Source organism: Streptopelia decaocto (genome assembly GCF_964273445.1).
Source record: "Streptopelia decaocto genome assembly, chromosome: 2".
NCBI classification, from domain to species: Eukaryota; Metazoa; Chordata; class Aves; order Columbiformes; family Columbidae; genus Streptopelia; species Streptopelia decaocto.
Window position 1 is genome coordinate 22,351,955 of NC_138655.1, and position 21,975 is coordinate 22,373,929.

At 42.9% G+C, this 21,975-nt stretch overlaps 1 protein-coding gene across 1 annotated transcript in view; it reads right to left on the reverse strand.

The window, feature by feature from the left end:
* GRHL2 (grainyhead like transcription factor 2) overlaps nt 1–21,975 on the reverse strand; it is a gene marked incomplete at both ends in the record, with an annotated part of 54,995 nt that overhangs the window by 12,011 nt on the left and 21,009 nt on the right. Inside the window, 5 exons of the mRNA XM_082046271.1 lie at nt 1,828–1,922; nt 3,370–3,401; nt 6,730–6,869; nt 6,957–7,044; nt 12,639–12,797. Of these exons, the coding sequence (XP_081902397.1) occupies nt 1,828–1,922; nt 3,370–3,401; nt 6,730–6,869; nt 6,957–7,044; nt 12,639–12,797 (514 nt within the window). The remainder of the gene's footprint in view (nt 1–1,827; nt 1,923–3,369; nt 3,402–6,729; nt 6,870–6,956; nt 7,045–12,638; nt 12,798–21,975) is intronic.

The following is a 21,975-nucleotide window of genomic DNA, read 5'->3' on the forward strand; positions in this document are numbered from 1 at the left end:
TTTCAGTGCATATTTTCACATATCAGAGCTGCTCTCTCTCAAACATTACACCAGTGCCCCGTCTATACCCGCTCTCTAGGAGTCAGTGATTCTGCTGTACCAAATAAATCTGGGACAAAAAAAGCTTCTAGTATGGTTAAGCCTAGGAGAAAAGGCAGAACATTTTAATATCTGGTGACTCCCGTGGCAAAGACAGTATTGTCAAATGGGCAGATTCAGCTGAGCTGTGTCCATCAACACAACCCCAGGCGCGCGGTTCCCCATGGTGGGAAGTTCACCCAGCACAGGCCAAGTTGCAGAAGCACTGAACAGGAAGGGGATGTGAAGAGATCATCCTCGCTTCTCTGGTTCCATGCCTCTCCTCGATTTAATTATTTAACATAGTTTTGCCACCAGCTGAAAAAGCTTTTTCTTTCAAATCTACCCCTTGAAATGGTTGCGAGTCCTGGACGATATTAAAACAATTTACCAGAGCAAAAGGCAGGAATAATCAAAGTAAACAAATACCTCATTGTAGGCAACTATCCAGGCTTCCAGCTAGGAAACCCAGGAGAAATTGCAGGAAACGACAGTTCTTTATGTAGCCCTTGTGGCTGTCCCCTTCAATTGATGGAGACCTGATAATGTGAATTGGGTCAAGGCCTTGAGTCAACCAGATACAAGGCTGTGATCAGTGCTGACCCCACAGGATTAATTGAAGATTTAATTAAAAGAACAATATGTTCACATTTATTGCAGGAAGATATCAGTCTCCATCCTGTAATCTTGTGTGCTTCCCCTGGTTCAAGCACACCACCCTAACCAACAGAGAAACTTTGCAAATGCAGGCTCATAGGAAATTGTTTCTATAAAGCTCAAATGAGTCTTACAAATGGTGTAACTAAGAACAACTGAGTTCACTTCTGTATGTTGTTGTTCTGATGGGTGAACCTCAAAACATTTTCAAACCAGTTAATCAAACTCCGGGAGCCTCAAATAAACTTACATGAGAGAACTCAAGAGACTGAAGGAATGGCAAATATTCTCCAGAGTGCCTAACTGTGGCAGTGCAGGAAGATATCACCTATAGCACTGCACTGGAAGTGACTGTACACAAAGCAGATTTTGTAGACAAAATGACCATCTGCTCACCCTTAGCTTCAGTGCAAAGTTTAACGGTTCTACCTAAGCCATTGCTTCAATGTTACTCAATTTAAGCTTCAGGTAGCGCACTGGAAAACATGGGTCAGACTGAAATGCAACTGTGATAATATTCACTTAGGAGAGTAAAAACAGTTAAGAGAAACAAACATTAAACAATTCAGTTAAGTCTGCTGAAAGATGTCTCTCCATGCCCTGTATTTCTAAGTGGGTAAGAAATTTCTGAAATTTTATTCAGGCTAATCTAAGTCTGCAGACAGCAAGAGCTTGCCTGTCTAAGGTCTCCATATTTGACCCAGTGCATCTTGCTTATTTTCTTGTTATCCCGGCCAGAACAGAAATGATGAGCAAAAGTTAAAAATAGAAAACCACAGATTTGCTACTGGAGCATTTAAAACTATGTAGCTTGGCCAAGGATCAAGAAATTTTCTGGTGTTTTATATTTGACATATATTTGTGTCCTGATTTCTTCCTGAGATAGCACAGTCCTTTCTCTTTTCTGCTCTTAAATCATTATTATTATTTGTTAAAAAGTCTCCTTGTATACCGGTAAGTGTAATATCTTCTCCTATCTACCCCACATTTGCACTAGCATCAAACCACTGACGTGGTCCAAGTCACACCTGCCCTTCCCAGCAGCCATAAGTCCCACCGCATTATTTTTCAGTGTTAAAAATTGACTGTTACCTCTTTTCAGGCCTTCTTCTTTCATTTGTTTCAAAGGGGATGGACCAAACTCCTCCTCCACAGGCCGGAACATCCTCTTGACCAGGACACTGCTACTAGAAAACACACAACAGGGACCATGTCACGGTAAAACTGTGCTCCCCACAGGAGGAGAGACAACAGCAGCAGTCATGGCTCACTTCGTACTTTGGCAAAAAAACCCACTAGCTACTCAAGTAGCACCAGACCAGAAACTGCAAGGATTTAGCTTTTGATGCTTTTCTGAACTCTCCAAGCCTCTCAAATTGCCCAGATTGCCTGGCTGGGAGAGGTGACCTGAAAATTCTAAAACCCCAAAGGCCCTCAACTGTTTAAATATTGAGGGAAGGGGGGTGGGGAGGAAGAAACAGCTAAGGAGCTGAACCCACATTTACACATCGATTCACCTCCTCTTTGGGGTCAAGGAGACAGCCTCAGGAAACACCAGCAATATTTCTAAAACCCAAGACCATACAAGCCAGCGAGTTCAAAAGGAACACCATGCTGGGCCAGATCCAGCTCAATGCTGGGACGTGCTCCGCTGGGGAAGCTGAAGGCTGAAGGCACCAGGGCCACCCCTGTCCCTCAGCGTAGCTCTGGCAGGATTTGTGTCTCCTTGAAGGAGAGAACTGAAGCCAATGTGCTTGGTGCAATAAACCCCTTTGTTTCCTCAAATTCCACTGTGAGCTTTATGAAGAACATTAACTTCATTAAAGAACCAAAAAGAGCCTTGTGTTTTCAAGTCAATGTCGGCTGCAAGTGCCCGGGCCGTTCCTGCCACAGGCCACTTTTTGCAGGCTCATGTGAGTGCAGTTGTCTTACTCCTAACTCTCAGATTTGAGGGTGCTCACTTGGGATTCAAACAACTTATACAAGTATGGGGCTTGCACACTTTACAGTTCATATGGGCTTAACTTCAGCTATGCATATTTAAGCCCTCATTTCACAACATCAATAACTATTTTAGTGACTTTCTGCAATTCTCCCAGTCCCTCCAAATGCAATAGGGGTGCTTCCATTTCCAACCTCCCCCCTTCACAGGATCTCCTATTCTCCTTCTGCTTTTTTGTTCTGGCACTTGGGCATCCTTTCTGCAGTTCCTGTATTTGTCATATAAAGATATGTGTGCTGCTAAACAGCTTCCAGGAATGGGGTGAATTTCAGTGATTTGTTAAACAATTCCTGATTTTGAAATGATTTGAGAACGCTTATATAAAAGACACTTTATTATTAAATCCATTATTTTGTCCCTGTATTGAATCTTACAACTCTTCAAACTGCTTTACTTGGAGAGGTAATAAAAAATAGATACAAAAAGCAGTCAGTTCACATGAAAGAAAATAAAGTTACCATAAAATAAACCTCCTGCTACCAGTTCTACATATCATTCCCCTACCATCAGTAATGGAAGAACATGAGGGAAGGGAGAGAAAAGGGATCATTTTTATCTGATTTCATGTTTTGTGCCTGCTTTCTGAGTTTGAACTGCTAACTGCAAAGCTTGTGAAACAATAAATGCCTTACCCTTCTCTCTCATCATCTGTATTATAGTAAACCTAGAAGGGTGGAAAAAAAACAAAACAAAACAATTATTCCCGTAACTCAGACGCCTGCTTAACAGAGTAACTTCAAAAGGAAGAAAAGACAACAAGTGGTTTGCAGGTTTTCATATGTTAAAAATCCTTTTCCTTCTATAAAACACAAACATCTCTAGTTCTAATTGTGATTTGGAGAAAGTGTGGCTTAGAAAAACTGCTGTTGAATATCATCTAGTGGAAATATATTAAACATTTTGACAGAGGTTGCCCTCTCCCCTGGTTTATATCATTTTCCCAATTATTTTACAATCCCCTAAATCAGATCACTACTCACTCAAGTTAGCCCTAATACAATTTAAGCCACAACACTCACAAGCTTTTGTATGTATGTATGTATGTATTTAATACTGTCTGAAAATCTAATTAAACTATAAAGACCAACATCAAACTACAGGCCTAATGAAAGTACAACTACTAATGGTACAGCTGATCTTTTCTGCACAGGCTGTTGGCAAAAGCACAAGTCCAGACGGTTGTTTTGTGTAAATCAGTGTAGCTCACAGCCATTGGGACCAAATTCACAGCAGCAGCAGAAGCTGCTAACAGTAGCAGGGGAGGTATAAAAATGAGAGTCTGTTGTCAAAGGCTTTACAGAACAGTCAGCCAAATTCCTCACAGTGTGCCTGCACCGTGAGTCAGCCCCCACTGCACCAGCACTGCAGCTGCTGAGTTACGGCGCCAGCGCGGGGCGAAGGGCGGGCACCAGGCCCTGGTTCTGCTGGGCTGCGAGGCACCTCGGGCACGTTCCAGCGCTCGCACTGGCAAGACTGGGAGCATGTTCAGCTCTGTACTGGGTTTGTGTGGTAAGGTTTTGGTAGTGCGGGGGTTACAGGGGTGGCTTCTGTGAAAAGTCACCAGAAGCTTCCTCTGTGTCTGATGGAGCCAATTTCAGCTGGCTCCAAGACAGACCTGCTGCTGGCCAAGGTTGAGCCCATCAGCGATAGTGGTAGCACCTTCGGGATCATGTATTTAAAGAAGGCAAAAAGAAATCCCAACCTGCACAACTGCAGCTGTGAGGAGGAGTGAGAATATCTGAGAGAAATAAAATATCTGAGAAATAAAAATATCTGCACAACTGCAGCTGCAGAGGAGTGAGAATATCTGAGAGAAACAGCCCTGTAGACACGAAGGTCAGAGAGGAAGGAAGGCAGGAGGTGCTCCAGGCACTGGAGCAGAGATTCCCCTGCAGCCTGTGGCGCAGACCATGGTGAGGCCGGCCGTGCCCCTGCAGCCCATGGAGGTCATGGTGGAGCAGAGGTCTACCTTCAGCACGACAGGGCAGGTGGATGCCCAAAAGAGGCTGTGACCCTGATGAGAGGCCATGCTGGAGCAGGCTCCTGGCAGGACCTGTGGCCCCATGGAGAGGAGCCCAGGCTGGAACAGGTTTGCTGGCAGGACTTGTGACCCCATGAGGACCCATGCTGGAGCAGCTCCTGAAGAACTGCAGCCCATGGGAAGGACTCAGGTTGGAGAAGTTCATGGAGGACTGCCTTCTGTGGGAGGGACCCCATGCTGGAGCAGGGAAGGAGTGTGATGAGTCCTCCCCTTGAGGAGGAAGGAGCAGCAGAGATAACATGTGATGAACTGACTGCAGCCCCCACTCCTCATCCCCCTGCACTGCTCAGGGAGAAGAGGTAGAGAATTTGCGAGTAAAGTTAAACCCAGGAAGAAGGGAGGGGTGGGAGGAAGGTGTTATTAAGATTTGTTCTTATTTCTCATTATCGTACTCTGATTTGATTTGCAATAAATTAAATTAATTTTCCCCAAGTCAAGTCTGCTTTGCCCGTGACAGTAACTGGTCAATGATCTCCCCCTGCTCTTATCTTGACCCAGGAGAGGGGAGTGATAGAGGGGCTTTGGTGGGCACCTGGTGTCCAGCCAGGGTCAACCCACCACACTGGAAGCCTTCACTTCTGAACCTGTGCAATGAAAATAGCTCAGGTGTATGCGTGTGAAGCTGAGGTCTGTAACTCATTCTACATTCAGGAGCTGAAAAGCGGCTACAAAATACTGTCATAATAAATCATTCTTACATTAAATAATACACAACCCAACTGAAAAGTTCAGGATAACAAGGATACCAATACTGCAACCTAGACAGCAGCAAAAGACAGGACTGAGTATTGCCTAAGTGCTAGCAGAGTGGGGTATCTTCCAGTTAGTTTAGAAAATTATTTACAGGATTACATACATATACTAAGGAATGCTTCCACCTTCTCCTGTTTTGAGACAAATCCACATTCTGGTCTGAAATCCATGAGGACAGAAGGTACCCAGCACTGATATGTGAGTGGGTGTCTTTCCAATTTTGGAGAGTAAGTCAGTGACAGCTGTGATTGCAATGTCTGTGCTCCTTGTGCTTTGCTCTAACACAATCCTCACTGCTTAAAAATAAATGATGATTCCAACTCAATGTCATTTAATCTTCATTATTTTAATATTTTGCAGCAAGATGCATACAAAATTTCCTCATCTACTATTTGTCTTTATAAACACATGCATGAAGGTCTCATTCTACTTCCTGAGATGTTAATAAATAACAGGTTCCTATTAAAAACATTGTCAGGGCTGACCTTCCAGTTCACGTTTGCAATTTCCCAGCAAGCAATAAAGTAGGTCTTAAAAGAGTCAAGTCAGCAAAGACTTCCTCACACTTGGTGGTGACAGCAACTCTGTGACTTCTGCACTAAGCCAATATTGACTATTAATATTAGCAAAATTTTCACTCTACTTTGTAGAGTGAAAACACTTTCTTCCAAGGAATTCTCAGATCTCTAGGTGATGCCAAGAGGAAATGAGCAGTGGTGTTCAGTGAGCCTGGTTTTGACCTCCTTAGACACGAGAGGTTGGTCTTTGCTTTCCATTGTCACAGAGAGGGGGATCTCTGCTACCACAAGGTGGCATTTCATTTCATTTCATTTCAACAAGCCAAACAGCACATTCAAAACCAGAATGTGTCTCTCAGTCACAAATCAACCTTCTACTTCAAAATTCTCGACAATTTGTTCCATTCTTTCTTACCAGCAAAAGAATGGCAAAACTGTAACTAACACAAATTAATCAGTTATTAATGAAGTATAAACTCCTTTTTCACACACAAAACTCAGAAAGACACTTGTCTCTTGTAAGGTCTTTGTTAAGTGACTCACCAAGAGATGCATTTACCAAAACCAGAGCTGAAACAAGTGGCCCCCAGGAAGAGTGATTTATTTCCCTAAGAGCTGCCCCGGAGCACAGGTAGCTGGACAGCAGGTGGGCACTGGCCTGTCCCATTAGCATGTCCTACCTGTCCCGTTCTTTGTAGGTTTCCAAAGTGAACATCTGGAATGAAGAGAACTGGCTGAGAATCCAGGTCAGCCATTGTTTTGAAGAAGGTGATATCGCTCTTTTTTTGCAGAGGAAGTGCACTCAACTTCCCTTCAGCTGCTGGGAGGATCACAAAGCAACACAGTTATGAGACAAGGCATGTTAAGCGTGACTTAACCCCAAATCAGAAAAGCCCACGTTACTCACAATTATTACACGAGGCTTGGGATGCCTGGCCTTTGCCTTTCTTCCTGTTCTGCTTCCTCTCTTCATCTCGGATTTTCCTTTCTGCTCCCTGATGGAAAAAAAAAAAAAAGACAACTAACAATAATCCAAAAAGGAACCACTGCGAGCATCGTCCCCTGTGAACTACAGCGATGGACACATGAGAAATGCTGAAACCAAGACTGGTTATCCCATTACAGATATATCTGTCCAAGTTGTTGGGGAATGTGGAGGGGCAGCCAGTTCTGTATCAATCACCTGTGCCCAAAACTCAGGCTGGCACATCCAACAGCCCCAGAGCTGAAGCCAGCAAGAGGAAAACATCCACATGCTGGCTTGGAGGAGATGGGACAGCCAACTTGGGCAGTGTGCAGGCCATAGCAAGGGCTGTTGTCACCACAACCAGTAAAAAGGGCAACCCAAGCCCAGCGCCTCTGCGATGGATGAAGGACTCAGGCCAAAAGCTTTGTGTAGGTTCTGACGTAAAACACGTGCAGGATTGCTATCATCTGTGCCAAGCTCTTCCCCAAACTCTCCTCCACCCACCTCCTCTGGGGGTGGCATTGCTCCACTGTGGCCAGCTCTGTAGAGGTCTTTAAGATTTGGCAGTGCAAGAAGGCTACACGAGCAGCTTGCCAACAATGCAAGGGCTCTTACAGAAAAATACGGGCATTTGAAACACAGAGAAGCCCTCCAGAAACTGGAAAGCAGTGTAGCACTGCCTTATTAGGCCCCAGGAACTCCTGGGAAGTTGCTGGCTTCTGTTATGTAAACACACTCCCAACAAGTTTAGAAAATAAAACTAAAAGAAAAAAATAAAGCTGCAACACCTCCTTTGAAGTTCTCCTAATTCACTCTATAAATATGAAAATAGTCATGCTGTGAAGGGTATTAAAGATCCATATGCTCACAGACAGTCAGCATTCAAAATTAAAGGTTTTTTCCAAATTAAAATTAGAAGTTTCTTTAAAAGAAAGGGGAGAAGGGGAAGGAAGTGAGGAAAGCCAAAAATATCCACTCAAGATGGCAAAATATGAGCCAATGAACCGAGCTTGAAAAGAAGACAAGGAAAGATGTACTCCTGGCTGTGATCTATCAATCAATTTCCCGAGGCTGACAGAATTGGAGGAAGAAACAGCTCTTTAAAAAACATGTAGGTGTCTGACGGAAACATCACCTCCAGACCCAGGTCCCAGTCTGGTTGTCACTGACCTCAACCACAGAAGCCAAGGGATTCAAAGTCATCCCTTTATCAAAATTGTTTCTAGGGGTACATTTGTATCTTTAAAGGCCACCTGTTTTTTGGCAGAATGGAGCACAAATACGCATCAGAGCCACTGCCCTGCATAGGCACATCCCTGCGAGCCCTGTGCTGCACACAGCAGCTCTGCCAGGTGGCCACAGCCCTACCTGCCCCTCAGTGCTGCCGCTCTGCTGCTCCCAGGTAGAGAGATGAACCTCAAAAGTAATTTCATTTGTGGCTTTGAGCAGGAGTTTCCTCTCAGGAAAGCAGAAACTGAGGAGGACTCGACCTTCTGTACACAATAATTACTGTATGTTTTGCTGATTTTTCTTTTATATTGTCTGCAACTATGAACTTGGTAAAGCTTCACACCTTCGTATTCACTGATTCACAGCAAGGCCCCTGCAGGTCCCCTGGGGAGCAGGCACTTTCTGAGCAGAGCAGCCATTCCCACCCACCAGTGCTTATTTGTGTCACTTCAAAACGCGGCAACTGCAACCCCCACAAAACTACTGCCAGCCCTTCTGAGCCAGAGCATCCCCCACGGCACAGGGCAGGGCCAGCCAGGCCCACGGGATGTACATCATTGCTGTAGGTGCTGAGACAACACACCACAATAAGATTTTTACATACCAGAGCATTTCTGCTGGACAGTGCACAGCTGAGCTATCTGACACATTTCTAATAAATCACACTTTGCATATCTCTTCAGGACAGAAGAAATAGCCCTCTCAATAAGGGACTATAAATCAGGCTCTAACCAGCCAAATAATTGAATGAGTTTTTCATTTTTTCGTTCATGTCTGGCCTTTGTATAAATGGAACGAGTACTTCTACCACTAACCATTAACAAAACACAGTCTATGAATTTCAGCTAATTCAAAATATTTTTTGCAAGTCTTCAGCTCATTGAAGCTTATGTCTTGCATAGCCTAGTGAAGCCCTTACCATCCTAAGGACCATTCCCACCACCACTGTGAAGCTCGTGTACACCTGCTTCTAGATCAATGCCAAAGTGTTGCACACCTGGTAGGACAGGCCTATCCATAGACCTCAGCTTTCTTCTCTCTGAAGCTGAAGACTAAAAGGCAATTAGAGTTGCTCAATACCTGATAATAACCCATTCTCTCTATCACTATCCATACTGAAGAGGAGAGGAAATGCACATATGCCAAACAACATGCAGCTTTCCAGAGTAAGGAAAATGAGACATGCAGTTTTCCAAAGGAAGGAAAACGAGATTAATTTCTTTGATTTTTGGAACAATGTTATGATGTTTGCCAAGTCAAATGCTTCAGCAAAGCTAATTACATATAAGAAAAAACATTTCTGAATCCCCAGTTCCTTCATACACAGTGGCTAAAGCATCTTGTAACATATAAATATAAATAGGCCTGGTAGCAAGTTTCCCTGACAACCCACTTAAGGAATAAAAATTATATTCTCTTCTCATAATGCAGCACCAGTGATCTGCATATGATAAAAAGACTGTAAGGGCAGAGAGAATTAGCAGTGAGAAAACAAGATGTGCCTTGTAACGTTTGCTTTGAAGATTGCTTACTGGAAAATAAACATGGACAAGAGATTGGAGAATGAATAGGGAGCAAGCGCACAATTACAACCTTTGTAGCCTTTATCTTCATACACATATGTCACTTAAAGCACATATGGATCTGAGTTGGTGTTGCTCTCTAGTCTATATGTAAATGAATACTAAATTTAAGCAACTGCCTGAGTAAATACTAATATATATATATATATATAAAACATGTACCACTTAGCTAAATGCAGTTTTATTTCTTCAGGGATGCTCTTACCACAACAGATATGCTGTGTTTCACCTGAAGGATATTCATTTATCAGGAAACGTTTTTCTTGAAAACTGGACACTTCTACCAGTGATTTATCTAAGTTAACATACAAACACATCTATTAGTCTTAAAGAGGCACCACCACTGCAGAAAGACCATTTGTAAGAACACTGTCAGGCAGAGAAACATTTTTTTCTTCCATGTGTTAAATTAAGATATATTTCAGTACTTAGGCGGGAGGCATTTACTGTGCAGTTCCTCTAACCCAGATAATTGTAATAAATCAGGCACTTTTCTCATCAGCTTCTCTTTGGGGTTGTCAGATTGGGGCACAGCAACGCAATTCACACTTTTTAAATGTATAAAAATGATTATACATTTGCTGGGTTTTTTTAATGGCCCTGTAATAGATTTTTAAATAATCATGACAAAGAGGTGGGCAAAAATTCTTCCAGCGTCAGAGCCTTTCGCAGAAGCAGCAAACTCTGTCCGTGTCACTAGAGGGCGAATAGTGGACTCGGCAGAAGAACGGAACCTGGGAGCCTCCATCCACCACCGCCTCAAATGCTGCCAGGGCTTGTTCGGCATCTTGGAAAGACAGGGGTACCCAGCCCCACCATCTGCCTTCCTCTGAGCCCCACCAACCCTCCCAGTGCCGCCAGCAAGCGGGAATTCTCCAACCGTTTATTTACTTTCAAAAGCACCATCACGAAGAGGTGTTACTAAAGACACTGCATTAAGTGAGGGAGAAGCAGGCCTCGGTCTCTTTGCAAGTGCCAATTAGCACAAACCGTCATGTGAATTGACCTCAATAATTTTCATTCATTTTCATTCATTCAACTCATTTTCAGCCCTGCATTAAGTTAAAAAGATCTGTGTGCATGTATGCTTGTCTACATGTGTATTATACAGATACATATCCCATTATCGATACCCTTGAGCCCTCTAGTTCCCACTTTCAATATTGTTTTGTGGTGGATAACAGTTTAACTACCTCTGTGATCTTTTCTTCTACTTTGAGACAGTTTTGATTAAAAGACTCAACATCCATTTCCTGCTTTCTAGTCTCGGTATTTGAAGTACCAATTAAGCCAATAGATGCAAAGAACATGCATTATTCAAAATCTCCACCAGTTTTGTCTACAGGTCACACTTGATGAGTTTGTGCTCTGAATTTCCTTCCTTTTTTAAATAATTCAGATTTTTCTAATTGCTTTTCAAAAACAGGTAGATGAAAATGACTTGTTACTTTGATATTTACCGAGCTTTTAACATCTAGCTGTAGCTTCAAATCTCTAAATATTTGACATTCAAAGTTACAATTAAAAGCATAACATTTTGACTGCAAGAAGGCCTCAGTGCATATATTTACATTCATTACTTCCAAAGTTTTTGCTCCACTAACACAATTGACTGATTACCCCTCAAGATCCCGTCATCAAGACGGCAACGAGGGAATTAACTGAAAATGGGGAAGGAGCAGCAGCACAGAGACCCGGAACAGTTGAACTCTTACCCTTCCATTAAAAAGTTAATGCTACTTATTGCCTCGGGCATGGCTTTTTGCCTTTCTATTCCCACCTGTAAGACAGCAAGACTAATTTGGATAAATTTCCAAGTCACTTAAACAGATGTAGGCTCCTGAATCCCTGAACCTTGACTAGAATCCAGGCATCAGCTCCCCACCGGAAGATCTTTCCCAGCAGGGTTAAAGTCATCGTCTGGTAGCCGAAACACAACCAAAACATGGTCATGCTCACATTTAAGAATCCTCAGGGAGATAACAATCCTGAGCAAATCTTTCTACTCAGTGGTATATACAGTTGACCATGACACTGTCAGACTCATTAAGGAATGATATATGTTTTGATGCTGAAAAATCCTACCACTTCTCACAAAGGAGTGGCAAAACCCATTGTAAAAGAACCAAATTTTGCAAAATGAGTGAGCAAAAGAGGGAAAAAACAATAGTTACTGAACTACAAAATGGAAATGGCTAATTTATTTTTGCAGTTTACTTTTAATAAGAAAATCCTAGCAACATAAAAGGCTCGCTGGAGCTTTCAAAATAAGTTTGCAATCAAGCAAGGAGAAAAAAAAAAAAATCAGATGCATCACTGGGACTTGGTGTTTTCCACTGTATCATAAAAGAGAACTTAGCAGGCTTTTCCGAAAGGTGCATTTTTCTACCAGAGACCATTCCACAAAGTTTACATGTTACCTATCCTGGCTGTTAGAACCAGAAGGAATAACATAATCAGACATGAGCTTGCGTGACCCTATGGTCAGCACTGACATTCCAAGTAGAGATCTTTATGTTTGTGCTTTCTATGACTTTTTTGACATTCCTGTATTGTAACCTGTAACATGCTGTTCTTAAACAGTCCAACTATCACTTACAAGCTGAGGAATCAGGGCCAAAGAGGCTGCAAAACAGTAAAATAATTACATGATCATCTGTTAGATTTGTGATATAGCTGGTCCAAATTCTACCATGAAACATAACTCTTCAGGGAAAGAAAAGACATTTCATTAGGTCTAAAATGCAGCAGTAATAAACCGCCTAACAAGGTTCCTTCTCTATCCATGGTAATTGTGATTTTCACTTACCTTGTCACAAAAAACCTTGATCTGGCAGTAGGCTCGGTGGATGGGTTTATTGCTGCGGTTGTTGTAGCTGTACGTATCGATCTGAATCATCAAAGGAAGCCCTTTTACTCCTTTTTGTGAGGAGAAGTCTGTGCTCAAGCAATTCACTGTGATGAAAATCTGTGTGGCAGAGAGATTATTTTTTAAATGTGGTGCAAACAACTATTAAATTTCTGGAAACACAAGACAACAAAGGGGAAATAAAAGCAGACACCCTCCCTCAAAAAAAAAAAAACGAAACAATTCAGCTACGATCCACACTTGGCATTTCACACATTTTTTCTCCACTTCTGTCCTAAGTCCAGCAAAGATGCTTCCACGTTGGGAAGAAAGACGAATTTTTAAAGCATCAGTGCTTCAGTTTGGATCAGGAGCTCACATATGAAGTGAATCATTTGATTGTCCCAACTTACCTCCCTTTCGGTTCACACCAGAGAGCTCAGAGTACATGAACTAGATTCTTTTTGGAAGAGCCAGACCAGAAGATGTGTCCTAGGAGCACACCTCACATGCTCCAGCTGCTAATGGTTACTCAGTCTGTGGGAACTGACTAAAGATAATCTGAGATAAAACCTCCTAAAATATGTCTCATGTGGATGTCAGGTCTTCAGCCCTGGCTTGTTTCACTCTACAAACCTGCTCTGTATGCTTGCATTATTTGTTAATATAGACGTAGGAAGATCATCTTTCATCGTCCTTTACAGACAAATTTTGGTCTGGCTTGTTCTTCCAACAGCTCTTAGTTTAAGTTCAGTGTGACCAAAGAAAAGCCCTACCGTTCTGCCTGCCCCCAATTCTCTTCACACTCTCATCAGCTGTACCCCTTCCTCCATCCTATCAACAGATACTCCTCGTCTTCATTTTAAAGGTCCTTCACAATCCTTCTATATTTTCAAAAAAGCATCTCATCCTGCCTTTCAAACTGGGGAGGAAGTTCTCAAACATTTACAAGACTCCCTATCTCTTCTCTGAAGTCCCCTTTGCCATGTAGCATCCAGGCAACTTGATACTGTCCTTGGTTCCTGGCAAGCCCTGCGTGCCTTTGCTTCAGAAATCCCTCTCGTGCTTTCCTTCTATGCCCACTTACATGTCAATAGCCACCAGCCACCTCCTGCCCACTAACCTCCATCGGTACAGAACAAGGTGTGTCTCATCTGCCATGAGTTTGTACAGCACATGGCAGAAGGGTCCCCCACCCCCAAATCTCCCAAGGACTATTTTGATGGAAAGCAAGCTGGAACCACGAACTGAAACATCCCTGGCATCTTTCAGTCAGGATAGGGTGCATGAAACTTGAGAGATTAAACTGGATTAAAAATCCAGCTGTTTTTCCAGTGGTGAATATGTGCATTACATAGTAATTCGGGCCAATTATTTATTGACCTGACTCTACTTTTCCTCAGTTTAAAAACCAACAACAAACCAAAACTGTGAAGTAAGGAACGGGACAGAGAAAGCTGCTCCAGCAGAACGAGCACACTCAGGAAGGAACAGATCTGCAGTGGCTCTCAAACAGACCTGATGCACACCTGGCTGGGCAGAGGAGAGGCCAACAGAGCCCCAGAGGTCTGGGAGGAATCAGGAAGGGAGAGGAGAGCAAGAATGGACCCTCCCCAGTCCACAAACAGGAAAAAAAAAAAAAAGTTCGAGTGACCAGAATACTAACATCCCTAAGAGAGAGGCAGCTGAGAATAAAGAAGGGCTCTGGTAGGGCTGGTGTGGGGACACTTTACCCTAATAGTAGAAATTAACGTTACAGTTGGTTTTTTATGATGGAGCCAGAGCAGCTTGTTTGCCTGACTGAGCTAATGGCACCTCCACATTTCTGCTTCTGATGGTATCAGAGAGCTGCATTTACAAATGAAATAGTTGAACTTTAACTGCAGGGAGAGGAGGGAGGTGGGGAAGGGCCCTAGGTGAAACTCTGATTTTGAAGCAGATAGCGTTATTTCTGTTTCAAATTACAACTTGGTCTCGCCAGCTCCAAAGGTAAGTGTGGACACGGGTGCAAATGCCTTTGAAATATGATGGCGTGCATTTTCATTTGCCTTCGGACTCCCTTACAGAGTCTGGGCAATGCTTTAAAGTGTGTGTGAACACAGAGCAGTGGAATGAGGTCTGGCACAAACCAGAATCTGGTCTTGCTATATTTTAGCCCATACTTCTGCACAAGGATCTTTCCAAACTGTATGTTAAAATGTGAGAGGGGACATGCAGGCATTGCATCTACCCAGCAGCTTGTGCATCTACCACCTTTGCTGCATACTCAGCTGAGAAGTTACAAAAGACCTTGTCCCACCTTAATCACCCACATACACTGTGTGTCATCTCTTCCACTGCCTCCAGAAATGCTGAACAGAGCAGGAGTTGCTGAGGAAGACAGACTTGATCATTTTAGAAGTCCTCATACAGCAATAACAGATTGAGCATGAATAATAGATTGATGCTGTAAGATTCAATATCCTAGTCCTGACACTGTAATACATCAGGATCTCTCTAAGGAGCAATGACTGTACATTCACGAGCATGAAGTGTATTATACTTTCTGCTACATCATTTAAATCTTGCAGATAGATGGGTTCAAATTAACACAGATAATTTATTTTGGGGAAAATTTTCTGTCTCCATACAATCTTCTGTTACTACAACACTGACTTTGGATTTGGAAAACACTGGGGGTGTGCAGAGGGAGGGGGAAGAGGGCATAACTTCTGTTACTTCAGTTGATTTTAGGAGGTTTTTTTTCTATGCATGACTGAACATTTGCACCAGTTTTACCACCGCGATGCAGCAAGCTGCTGTGCTGAACGGGACCCGGGGAACCCTATGGACAGTCTCCTTCTCTCTGTCTCTGCCCTGCTCAGAAACCTTCGCCTTCCCAGGCAGCGGCCAAGGCATGCTGCCGGCTCTGGTTTCACCTGCCTGCCCAAGCACAGCCTGCTTTGCCCCCTGCAACCCTCACCTCTCCCTCTTTTCAGCTCATGTCCATATGCAGGTACTCCCCACTCTCAGTAAGACAAGGAGCAAAGCAACCCCACTGACCGCCAAGAAAATAGGGAAGCCCCATTCTACCTCTCTTGGAAGACACTGGTTTGAGAGCCTCCTTGCTCTGGTCTCTTGCATGGTAGAGTTACGTGGCTAGAAAATGTAGAGTTAAGTAGAAATGACAGTAGCAGGAGCAGAAATCACTGCTTTTTTCGCCATGGGGCCCTGCCTACACTTGACTTAGAACTATTTTAATGAGTGTGACTATGGTTGTACCTGAATTAATTTACAAACTTTTTTTTTTTTTCCTGTACAAACTAGATTTTAGAAATGTTCTGCTATCAGGAACAAGTTTGGGTTGTTGTTACACTGATGTCTTTTTTTTTTAATGTCAGCATATTTTAGATTAGAGCAATTAATGACAGAGTTCCACCCATCTAGTCTCCAGCTCAGGCATGCCATTGGCAATGAAAAACTAATTTGGAGAAACATTTAGTGCCTGAGAAAGTTTCAAAAGGGACCTAAGATAAGGACAACTCTTCTGTTGGTTTTAGAGCACGTCTAGAAAAAGCACTCTCTCTTTTGGGAAGGCACTCCTCCACAGTGTAGCTGTTATTATGTGAATTACTGACTGTTTGTGAAACACTGCAGCATAATTAGTGATGTACAAGACACAAACACAGTAACCTGCCTCAAGAGAAAGCAAGGCCCAGAAATGCATTTCCCCTTTTATCATTTAATTCAGCCAACACAACTCCTGCTGTGGTCTCTCAGCTTATACACTTTAAAGGTCTACAGTTACAAAACCTCAAATATAGGCCTTTTATTACTATTTACATTTCGGGCTCCCATCATTACAGAAAGAGCCAAGGGCAGAAGGGAGGGAACAGTGTATTATAGCACAAAATCAGAAAACTTAAGCAGTTTCTCTACTGAATACTTGTAGTACATAGAATTTACACCTGGGTGATGGGCCTTTACAAAACCTTGTTTTAAAGGGGTTAATCCCTCCAGACTCTTAACAACAAAGAGTTAAATGACTTTTCTCTCAAACAACTAACATCAATCCTAACATTCCTCGGATACACAGAAAGTGCGGTTTTATAGTTTCTTCTGCCAGTCGTTACCTTATAAATCCCATGCAAAGGCAAGATCTTTGTTTTATTTCAATACAAATGTCTCCAGCAAATGTTTACACTACTCTTTTGAAGCTTCCTCAACCCACACCACACCCCAGCAACTACATAAAAATGCCATTTGCCTTCAATCTCAGATGCATACTTACTGAACCATTTGTACACACAGAAATTTTAACATTATTTGCTACCACAGGTTAACGCTTCTTTGATATATACACATGCGTGTGCATGCATGACACATATATATAAAAATATATATATGCATGTATACACACACAGACGTGGTTTATTAAACCAGTTCCAAGTCTAATCCTACATAATTTCTGGTACTAATTTTCTCAAATAAAGTATCTTCCTCCAACCTTTAAATTTTGAGAGTAGAGAAAATATTAATTTCCTCCCTAATTACATGAAATTTGATCTAAGTTAGGAAGGAAATTAATAATTAAGAACAAAATAATTCTTATACTAGTCAAAGCTTGTCCTAAGTATTGCTAGCAATGTTAAAGAAATCACTGATAGACTGACTGTGCTACTCTATCAGCTTGATTTTACAGTTATGCCCACTGGAATCATGCCTCACTTCAGCCCACAACATCTGAGAACCTAATCCTGCAAATCACTCATTGAAAACACTGTATTATTACTGTATGGGCTATGCCAAAACTCATTAAATAACTGGAAAGGCTCCCAGAGGCTTCAGCATGCTTTGGATTAAAGATCTACATTTCAGTTAAATATAGCAGGACAATGATTGCACGCAAATATACACAACAGCTACACACACACTTCTGTATACACCAGAAAGCACGTGCCAGCACCTGCCTGAATAACATGTCCATCAACATGTCTGTTACCATACATCCAAGTTGCAGCGCTTTGCAGAAATTAGTAATTTGTGGATACCACTGAAAAGTATTTTTTGTCTGCTTTAAGATGACATTTTGCTTTAGCAACTGTTCACTGAAGTCACACCTTTGAATTTGAGGTTAAAAAGTGTTTTCCGTAAAAATACACAATGCATGCATTTTTTCAGAGTAACGTCTTCTGAACCATTTTAAATTAGCAAAATATTAATTGAAGAGAAGAAAAACTCAAAGAATCAGCATGATTTATGACAAAGATGTTCTCCATTGACCAGGAGAGTACTGGTTCTTAACTCTCTTTCCTGCAAACTAACTTCTGTCAGCAACCAGATTGCAAGCAGGCAGATGCATGCCTATCAAAAATGAAGCTGAGCTCTCTGTTCAAATGCCTTCACTAGAACTTTGTCAACCAGACAGCAGCAACAGCAAAGCAACTTACTACTTCCTAGCATATCATAAAAAGACTTTTAAAAGATGGTTAAAAAGTCAGCCAGTTCTTGTTAATTGTTGTTTGTTTCCTCACCTTTTTTAAAAGAACTCCTTTAAAAATACCAAGCATAGCATTCAAGTTCAGTCAAAGGGGGTCAACAAATCACTTTGCCTATAAATGTTGCATATTTATATACAGAAGTAAATACAGGAGTGAAACAAGGATGGACTGTACAAAAAGCATTCTTCACTTACTACCTCTGCTTTCTTATTCCACGGTATTTTTGTCTCAAGGCAGCATGAGGAAGAGTTTGACATGGCTGTAGACCCTTCCTCTCATTTCCCTGTATCCTGTTCTGAACCACAAGCCCCACGGTGACCTCTAGATAAGGCCGCAGCAGAAAAGGACATTGTTGTAGGAAAAAGTGAGGATGTGCTCCAGGTCACAGCTCTGCTCTGCCAGGAGGCCAGGAGACTGCTGTTGTCAGCCAGATACAGCAGAGGAAACACTGGCGGAGTTCTGTTTCTGACTTTGGTGCTGTTCCCTTAGTTCATAGAAAGCAATGGTGAGACTATTCCACAGCTCTACATGTGCTGTACAAGATTCCCTCTTCCATTGACTTGTTTTGCCAACCAGCAGTCAGAAGATGAGAGACTGAGCACCAGGAGCTGGAGCCAACAGCCCAGTTCCCTTCACATTACTGAGGCAACAGAGGCCTCTGCCTGTACCTTAATGCCTGTTTCTTCCACATAGGATCCAGCTGAGATGCTGTCTTACAAACCCTCAGCACACTCACTGTTAACAGGCAGATTCTGGCTGTCACACCCACGCTGTTACGCCCTCATCCTGCAAGCCTTCCAGGAAGAGGGCACTGCTCTGCTCAAGCTGTGGGAGGAGAAATCTGGCTTTAAATCAGCTGCCCTCCAGGTAGAGTAGAAAAGTGAGAAATCTGGTGCTCATAGATGCAGGTTCAGTCCCCCAGGAGAGAGATTTGGTTAGGTGACTTCTGCTGCTTCTGTTTGATTTTTCAAGACCACCCCCCCATGCACTTCCAACAACAGTCTGTTTTCATAGAATCATAGAATCATCTAGGTTGGAAAATACCTTTAAAATCATCAAGTCCAACCATGAACCTAACACTGCCAAGCCTGCCACTGAACCATGTCTCTAAGCACCCCATCTACATGCCTTTTCAACACCTCCAGGGATGGTGACTCAACCACTTCCCCAGGCAGCCTCTTCCAATGCTTGACAATCCTTTCCTTGAAGAAATTTTTCATAACATCCAATCTAAACCTCCCCTGGCACAACCTGAGGCCATTTCCTCTCATCCTGTAGCTTGTTACTAGGGAGAAGAGACCAACACCCCCCATGTTACAACCTCCTTTCAGGTAGCTGTAGACAGCAATAGGGTCTCCCCTCAGCCTCCTTTTCTCCAGGCTGCACAGCCCCAGCTCCTTCAGCTGCTCCTTATCAGACTTGTGCTCCAGACCCCTCATCAGCTTCACTGCCTTTCTCTTAACAATCTCCAGCACCTCAATGTCTGTGTAGTGAGGAGCCCAAAACTAAACACAGTATTCAAGGTGGGGCCTCACCAGCACGAAGTACAGTAGGATGATCTCTTCCCTAGTCCTGCTGGCCACACTATTCCTGATACAATCCAGGATGCTGTTGGCCTTTTTGGCCACCTGGGCACACTGCTGGCTTGTATTCAGCCAGCTGTTGACCAACACACCAGGTATTTTTCTGCCAGGCACCTCTCCAGCCACTCTTCCCCGAGCCTGTAGCGCTGCCTGGGGTTCTTGTGATCCAAGTGCAGGACCCGACACTTGGCCTTGTTGAACCTCATGCAATTGGCCTCAGCCCAACAATCCAGCCGATCCAGATTCCCCTGTATGGCCTTCCTACCCTTCAGCAGATCAACGCTCCCATTGAACTTGATGTTGTCTGCAAACTTACTAAGGGTGTACTCGATCCCCTCATCCAGATCATTGATAAAGAAATTAAACAGAACCGGCCCCAATACTTTATTTCTTCCCAGGCCAGTAGAGCACTTCATCACACCACATCTCAGAGGCCCTAGAAAGAACCGCTCTGTGCCGCTCTTGTTTGACTCGGGAGAGAAAAGCCTTCATGCCTGTGAAGTTAAGTTTTAAACTTCAAATTGTGGTGAAAAGAGAAAACAACACTGAGCAGAAGCAATAGAGCAAGTTTAAAGATCACCATTCAAAAAGCTTAAGAAAAAAGAGTCTCTAATTAGATCTTGAAATTCTTCATCTCTCTTGGATGAGGTAATTGCTGGAGAAAAAACAGCCTTCAGTGACATGCCTCAGAGTCCACAGCTTCCAAACACCGCAGGGGCATCCTATGGGAATCCCCAGACCCAGTGCAACTGGTTATTGCATGAGACTCTCCAACAAGAGCCAGCATGTGGGTATGTGCACACGTGTGCGGGGAGGGAAGCACTTTAGTGCATGATGATAAGCTTACAGGTACAACCTGATTTATGCTTGATAGCCAAATACCAAACCATGTTATGAATCCTCTTACTTTTACCAATACCTTTTCAGTTCAAGCTCCTAAATGATTGGATATTTGATAACTAGCACCCAAAACATATATGCATAAGCCAATTTGCATTTTAATGACTACTTCCTGCAGAAGTACGAGTGTCTTTCTTAAATTTCATTCCTGACACTTTTTAATGCAGCAATAACAAGAGAGTCATTATTTTAAAATCTCACTGTGTGAGATTCCAGTGATCATCGCAAGAGTTGTATTCTAAATGTTCTGGCACCCAAGGCAGGAGCAATGTGAATGGTGTGAGATTAGGACAAAATGGCCAAGGACAACACCTGACATTAGTTGATGTGAGTTTCTTTCTCCTGGATCAACATGGTGTCTTGCTAAGTCTGGCTTGCAGCTGCAAATGCAAGCGTGTGAAAGAACTGCCAGCACTGGCAATGGGGACAGTAGCTGGTGGCAGGACGAGACTGCCATGCTCTAGCCCCTTCTCTAAAGGTCCTTGGGAAAGTCCGTCATGCTGGAGATCCCAAACCTGTACTGGCTGTATTTGCTTGCATAATGATCATACACACACAAGTCACCTGTGTGACTGCAGAGGACAACATACCACTGTATTTTGAAATGGAATCACATAATAGGGGAATATCTGGGGTGATGAGAATGTAATTATTACATGTTTAAATATAGTACCGTACCGTTAGCAACTGGGCCAAGTACAACCCTGTTTACCAAGGCCAGCTTTTGAAAGACCTAGGCAATTTTCAGAACTACTCTTTTCTTTAGAGCTCTATTCTTTTAAAATGTGCATCAGAGATTAAAATCCCCGTTACTACAAACCTCAGCACCTTCCATCAGCAAGTCAGGACAGTGGGTGTTAACACTACCACTCTGTGCTTGATGCAGTCTCTCACAGCACTCACACACCCAGTGTAATCTCTCTACTGCTCTGTTAGAAGTGCAGTGGGGAATCATGCACGAAGAAGTCGCTGTATTTGAAAAATCCTTAGCATTACTTGAACATTGGCCATTTTGTATTCAACATGAAAACAGTTATCAATGAGTTTGCTAAGCTAAACAGTGTTTGCTGTTTATTATTTCTACATCCCCGAGAGTCCTGCATTACCCCCACTCATTTTACAGCCTATTTCCCTTGTTTGCTTTCCAGAGGCCAACTTCTTTTTATAATTACCAGCAGCTTTTCATTTCTCCTACACTAGTCCATGCAACTGAAACACTCTGCCACCCTTTGGATAACCTTATCTGTAAGAAACTTGTTATGGTGCTCTGTTGTCCTGGTTTATAGGTCCACTGTGGCAACCACATCCCCAAATGCAAAATGGAAAAAAGAATGC